Raw genomic sequence first — 7,251 nt, 5'->3', positions numbered from 1 at the left:
GCAGAGGACAGCAGATGAACGCAGAGGACAGCAGATGGACGCAGAGGACAGAAGAGGACAGAGAGGACAGCAGAGGACAGAAGAGGACAGCAGAGGACAGAAGAGGACAGAGAGGACAGCAGAGGACAGAGAGGTTTCAGGCTGTGGTACTCCAGAAAAACATCCTGATGCTGACGCTCTGCAGTAAATATCACCAATTTAAACGAGTGCTTTTAACCGTCGCCTCCTTGTTTGAACCTCCAGGTCCTCCTCTGTGGAGTCTGGGTGCCACCGTGAGGCGGTAAATAAACCAACCATCAGCTATTAGGAGATCTGTACACATGTTCAGCATGCTGTCACTTTTATTTATGAGCTCAGCATGAACTGTCGGCACTACACGTGCTCAAAACATTCACAGGGTTTCTGCCTCAGAGGCAGCGGTTGGAGCAGAAACACCCACACGGACGTGTGTGACCAGTCGACGTTGCTATGGTCACTAATCATTTAACCCAACCGTTAACATTTTAATTGAACCTTAATACCCCAAGATGGAGCAACCCTTCAAGCTCACAGTGGAGATGAGCTTTGTTTGACAGCCGGGCTCCCCTTAGTGGGACAGGGCGGAGCTCAGCCGTTCAGGAGGCGCCCTGAGTGGAGCAGCTACGTCTCCACATTGAAGGGAGGCAGCTGAGGCGCTGGCCTCCTGGAGGTGGTGTCCTGGGCAGCTCCGACACTTCCTACAGGAGGTGAAAGTACTGTGCAATACTCCAGAACATTGTATTATTATTAACTTGCTATTATTGAACAAAGTGCTGATGTTTTTGTTTCTGTGGAGCAACATGAAAGTTGAATTAACCTTTTAACAACCACACGTCATCCATGCCGTCATTAGTTTTTATTCATGCATCCTCAGATGTGGAACTCTGCAGGAGAGCATCCACTCTAAGATGTTTTTATGCATCTGTCCCAAGTTACAGATTCATCTTGATATGAAGAAAATTTCAGCCTGTTGTCTTTAAAGGTTTGTGAACTATTCGTGAAAAAGGCAAAAAGGCCTGAAAGTGGGTCGACGGACCATAAAAAAGAAAAAACCATCTTGAGTTTTGGACACATGACGGGGCGATGCAAACCCAGGGCCGCCTCCTGTGAGGAGATGGTGTACAGCAGGATGCGTCTCCCTCTTTTTGAGGTCACTAACCAAGAGGAGCTTTCAGCCCAACCTGCAGGTGATGAAGCTTTCTCCTCATTGGCTGACACAACAGGAATAAATAAAAGATGCTGATCGAGTGTTTGTGCGGCCGCATCAATCCGAGCTGCTTGATGAACGGACACAGTAAAATGGAAGGCGGGGGAGTTCGCACTGAAGAAAACATGAAACTGTCTCAGGAAAGAAACACCTGGACGGACAGGTGTGCGCGTACACCGACCCTCGTCAAAAGGTATTCTAAAGGTCGTGATGCGTGCTTTTAATAACCGAAGTGGAGCTTTACCACAGATCATCAACAGCGACCAGCTGATCAGACCGTTCTGGAAATGTAACATTTTTAAATGATTTGACAGTAAAAACCTGCGTTTCATGTTTTTGTGTGACTTTAGCTCGAAACAGGAAGTCATGATGAAAACGCACCTGTACAGTCGGACACGAGGCGGAGCTGCAACAATGAGGTAAACAGGTGTTAAGGTGACGGTCCACAAGGCCAGGTATAAATGCAGCAACTTTAAATGACGTCCCTGAACCTGAGCGCGTCCTGCTTCTTCTGTTTACACGTCTTGTATTTCTGTGCATATTTGCTGTTACCCTGTGGACGCACAGTCCAGTTTTTGGGTTTAGGCCTGCGGTGGCGGGTGGGGCGCCATGGTTGGAGCAGTGAGCCGAGCGTGCAGATTTACCTCCATCAGCAGCCAGAAGAGGTCGAGCAGCTGCTGGATGAGCGGGTGTTCGTCCACCGAACCTCCTCCCTCCAGAATCCCCAGCAGGAAGTTCATCAGCACGTCCTCCACCAGATACACCTTACACTGCAACCAGACAACCCCACCATCAGTGCACGTGACCTGATGACATCACATTTTCAGACAGAGGTGATTTCATCCATTCAAACGCATCGCCTGCACAAACAGCGCCCCAAACAGAGGATTTAGTTTCCACTGTGGATGGATTTAATTAGCTGCAGAGCACGGTGCACGAGAAGTCTGGGAACTAAAACAAAGGCCATCTCCAGTTTGCTTCAGTGAAGCCTTCAGAAACATACAAACCACACTTCCTGTTCATGTGGCTGCATGCAGTCTGTTCTTTTAAACTTTACAGTTACAGCTCTGATGCTGGATATAAAATCCAGCTGAATAATCTGCTTCTGTTTGTTGTGTCTCAGCCTCACAGCAGGATCATGAGAAACAGTCTGAGTGACACTCAGCTCATTATTAGAAACTTTATGCTTCGTATGAACCACGACAGGAAGCGAGCCGACGTAGTTTATGCTTTTCCCTGTCGTCTCTTCTCCGTGTATTTAAATACGAGTGACAACGTCTGATAATAAAAACGAACTCTAAAAACCGACTCTGGTGGAAAAGTCCTGATCCAGAAACACGGACGACAGGAGCAGCCTCGTTTTAACCACAGCGCTGTTTAAGCACTTTGATTATTCAGTTAATAACAGAGCAGCGGTCAGTTTTAGCGATCTCTGAACACGCCCTGTTAGCCTCACATCGGTATCTTTGGTTGGTTTTTAGTTTCCTGACGCTTCATGCAATAAAGGAAAAAAGCTACAAACACAGCATGTTTCACCATGAGTGGAGCAAAGTGGTTAAAGATGTGAGCCAGAGTGACGAGGACGGTCGGCTCTCCGTGAAGCCTCCACACGGCGCAGTCCTTCTCCACCAGCCTCTCCTCCTGCAGCAGTAAAGGACAGACAAAGGACGCACCTTTCACTTTACCTGCACGTCAACCAAACACCAGGCTGAAGACAGGCAATGCCATTTTCACCTGCTCGTGTTCCTACCTGAGCGTCGATGGCGGTGGACAGGACGTTCTTGATGTAGCCCAGCAGTTTGTGGGCCTTCATCAGGTCTGCAGCTGGAGGGTTCTGGAGGGGCAGGTAGCCGTCCACGGGGTACGTGGGTCACAGTCGGGTTAAAGACAAACTCATGACACCACAGCAGCATTTATTCAATCGAATTCAACTCATTGGTGTGTGTTATCTGGCTTCATGGACAGATAGAGCTGGGTGTCATCTGCATAGCAGTGTAAATGTATGCTATGTCTTCTAATGATGCTGCCTAAGGGAAGCATGTATAATGTAAACAGAATTGGTCCTAGCACTGAACCCTGTGGAACTCCATAATTAACCTCAGTGTGTGAAGAGGACTCTCCATTTACAGATGTTCCAGGGAAATCTTTCACAGCAAAAGAGTTGTACAAACCCATAAAGCCAAACAGCATTTTTCAGATGGATGCTGAAAAAATAAAATGAGACCAGCTTAGTTAAAAAGAGCTCAGTTTGAAATCCTACGCCTGTAGAAGCTTCTCTGTGCCGTCCATGACTCCACCATGCAAACGTATGGCCCTGATAGCTCCCAGGGGAGTGGCGCTAACACCTGCCGGCAGGGCTTCTGGACACTTTGCGATTAGTTGTGAAGGATATCTGAGGGGCCTGCTGCCGAAGTTGAAAGCCACTGACTCTTTAAAGGAGAGGCTGATGGCGGGAAAGTAAGCGATGCCAGGACCCATCTTAATGTTGGTGAAGGCCGTCCCCAAAGACTGGCCGTTCCTGAGGACACAGAGGACACGCTCAGTGCTTTACTAAACAATGAGGACACATCAGAGAAGATTTCAACCACAAACGGAGTCACTGACAGCTTAAAACCTTTTGATTCAGTCTGCAGACCAACATGTACAGTCTCATCTGTGACGGCCAGAAATCAGAATGATTTACCCAAAAAACTCCCTGAAAGGTTTATCAAAGGAAACGTGCCTAAACCTAATAACTGGCTGGGTGCCCCTTAGCAACAACAACTGCCTTCAAGCATCTGTGATAACCGTCAGTGAGTCTTTTCCAGCTGTGGAGGGATTCTGGCCCACCCGTCAGAATTGTTGGAGGGTTTGAGCTAGGGCTGGGCGATACGGCCTAGAATCCATATCACGGCATAATTTGAAGCATGTGCGGTAACGATATATATCGCGATATATTCTTTTCTTCTGTATAACGTATATTACTCACTATTAGACACACAGGTGCAAGTGTTGCATTTTGACGAGAAATTTATTTGGTGCAAAGAAAAGCCGAATTTGAGTGAACAAAACTCATTCCTGCGTGCAAAAACTGTATTTCAGTGTTTGCTATTATCCAAACACACACACACACTCACACACACACCACACACACACACTCACTCCAGCCCCTCTCGCTCAGTTTTTGCATTTGCGCTTCCTCGCAACATTTCTGCCCGCGCACGCTCAACTCTTTCTCTACACCGTTATATTTGTGCCACAAAACCAGCCAATCACAGACTTGGATGCAAAAAAATCTGATTGGCTGTTCTGGTCTCCAATCAGCTCGAAATGACGAAATGCAATATCCCAGAATCCATTTCATCCAAAACTCAAACGAGGCAGTGGCGGAGGAACACAGAGGGGCGGAGTTTGAAATATTACTCTGAGTCACAAAATAAACTTTTAAGATATTTTCATGCGAGAATGTTTCTGTGTAAACTTCTAATATCTGCTCGGTTCATCAAAACATCACATATTTGCAAAAGTGCTCTCACGTTTTCGGAGATGCCTGTTACATGCATTCAAACGTACAGCTCTGCTGTCACTTCCAACATAGATGAAGACAAAACTAAACAGCAGTGACGTTTGTAGGGTTACTGAAGTTGTGCTAGCTGCTATATAATGATGTGCTACGTGTGGCTAGCGACACAGCTATGTTAGCATAACATAAACACAGTGAAGCTGGAGGATGAACGCTAACTTTCGATAATAGTTAACCTGTTAGCAGTCGGACGTACCGCCCACGGGACATTGGATGGTTTAGGGGACTAATTGGACTGCTAAGGGGTTAACATGAGGGTTCCTGATGGTTAGAGACAAATGCAATCACATAGCAGGATGCTGTAAATGGACCAAACTTCAGTCAGGAGAACAACTGAGATAATCCATCCACAATATGAGGTTAGTCATTCATATACTGCAACAACATGGGAATAGAGCAGCTGCCAGAGAATTCAACATTAATGAATCAATGGTACAGAAGTGGAGGAAGCGCAGGTTTTGGCTTTCCCCATCTTCCAAAAGTGCTTCGTTTCTTTGCTATTACTGTCGCCCGGCATAAACATTGCAGATGATGTTTGCAGCCGCTGCGATGCTTTCGACCAAAACAGGCGCAGCTTGATGACACCATCAACATGCGCTATAGCGGTATAGTCAAAATCTCTACCGTTGGCCAAATTTATACCGTTTATACTGCCCACCCCTAGTTTGAGCATGAACTGGCTTTTTAGGGTCATGCCACAACATCTCAGTCTGACTCAGGTCATGACTTCGACTAGCCCACTCCACTAGCCCAAAGCCTTTAGTTTTTCTAAAGCCAGTCAGAGGTGGACTTGCTGCCGTGTTCGGGATCATTGTCCTGCTGCAGAACCCAAGTCATGAACACATGTCCAGACATTCTCCTTCAGGAGGTTTTAGTAGATGTCTTCAGGTCCTGAGGCAGCGACACAGCCCCAGACCGTCTCACTACCACCACCATACCCTACAGCTGCTATCATGTTCCTTTCCTGAGATGCTGCTACTTTTACGCCACAGAGGCTCAAACTTTCCAAAAAGTTCAACTTTTGTCTCATCAGCCCCGAGTATTTTCCCAGAAGTCTTCGGGATCATCGAGATGTTTGAGGCTAGACTTTGTGTTGTTTTTGGTCAGCTTTGGTTTCACCTTTTTACTCCTTAATAACAAACAGTTTCATTTAGAAACTGCATTTTGTGTTTACTCGAGTTTGTCTGACATTTACATTTGTTTGATGTTCTGAAACATTTAAGTGTGACAATCATTCTGTATACCTAACATACGCTACAGATGTTTCACAGATGTTGCTTCTAGTCTACTCTGTCGTCACATTTTCTCAAAATTACAGTTTTATCTTTTTTTGTAAAGTCAGCTGCTCTGCTATCAAGAAACCTGTCTGTTTTTCTGATTGGTCAGTTGCTCCAAACTCCGCCTCTGTCACGGGCTCATGCTGACAGCTAGCCTGATAAACTCCGGGCTGACGTTAGGATAAGTGAAGGACAGAAAGCCATCCTGATATGTTGATGATCAGAAGTTCTCGGTTTGAACCAAAGATGTAAAAAGATGACCAAACGGAGGAAAGGAGGGAAGGAAAGGACAGAGGGACTCACAGGCAGAACGTGATGGTTCCTTCATCCAGGTCTATCAGACAGCTCACGATGTCTCCTGCTGCCCACGACTGGGGAGAGAAAACACGCCGTTATGGTCACATGATGAAACAGAGGGGCAGATTCCAGCGTCTGTGTTCACGCTCACCTTTCCGTAGTTTGTCGTCGTCACGTTCCACTTTCTCACTCTGTTTCCGTCGTAAGCGTACGAGTCCGGCGTGTCACCTACACCCTCCTGAGCACAAGAACACACTGTTCAGCATCGCCGTGCCGCCATCCTTCATGGGAACGGATGCAGCAGAGGTGAAAAACAGACAGTTTTTAATGGACGTCCTCAGACACCAGCCACAGAAAACTCGATTTAGCTCTTTGATTGAAGCAAATATCCAGCTTCAATTACTTCTTTTTTAAATTTACCAACAAATATTCCAACGTTTTTGACACGCAACATTAATGTAGGCGTAACAGTCAACTTTGTGCTTTAATCAAGCATCAACCTCCACATCCTGCAGTTCCTCTCACGTCCAGCAGAAGCTCCAGCAGTGAGTCCACACAGACTCGCATTAAAACTTTGCAGTGGAAATAAAAAGGTTTACATCCTGATACACAAACTGTTTGGTGTGTATAGATCATTTCCTCCTTCATAACAACAATATTGAGAAACAAGAAGAAAGTCAGTCCTTCACAGCTGTCCCAGTTTTCCATGCGGCTCACGATTGAGCCCCCGGGTTCATGTCTGCAGTCTTAATGGAGCCATTGACGCTCACTGCGTACTTCTGCAGGATGAACCTGCAGCATTTATTTATAACAGCTCTGACCAGGGGTCCGTTCTTCATACCTCGCTAAGTAAGGTAGCTGGATTAGATTGTTGACGATTTCGCGTGATC

The 7,251-nt window shown here is 46.4% G+C and overlaps 1 protein-coding gene across 1 annotated transcript in view; it reads right to left on the bottom strand.

The window, feature by feature from the left end:
- The window catches only part of LOC102204603 (E3 ubiquitin-protein ligase RNF123-like), a 20,787-nt gene that overhangs the window by 7,603 nt on the left and 5,933 nt on the right, over positions 1-7,251 (bottom strand). The window contains exons 9-14 of the mRNA XM_013912875.1: positions 6,513-6,599; positions 6,368-6,435; positions 3,618-3,743; positions 2,976-3,090; positions 2,762-2,866; positions 1,870-1,995 (exon numbers count right to left, since the gene is read on the bottom strand). Coding sequence (XP_013768329.1) covers positions 1,870-1,995; positions 2,762-2,866; positions 2,976-3,090; positions 3,618-3,743; positions 6,368-6,435; positions 6,513-6,599 — 627 coding nt within the window. The remainder of the gene's footprint in view (positions 1-1,869; positions 1,996-2,761; positions 2,867-2,975; positions 3,091-3,617; positions 3,744-6,367; positions 6,436-6,512; positions 6,600-7,251) is intronic.

Source organism: Pundamilia nyererei, unplaced genomic scaffold, assembly GCF_000239375.1.
Source record: "Pundamilia nyererei isolate P.nyererei 1_Seehausen unplaced genomic scaffold, PunNye1.0 scaffold00105, whole genome shotgun sequence".
Taxonomy (NCBI): Eukaryota; Metazoa; Chordata; class Actinopteri; order Cichliformes; family Cichlidae; genus Pundamilia; species Pundamilia nyererei.
The sequence above is the reverse complement of the archived record's forward strand: the minus strand, read 5'-3'. Positions and strand labels throughout refer to the sequence as shown.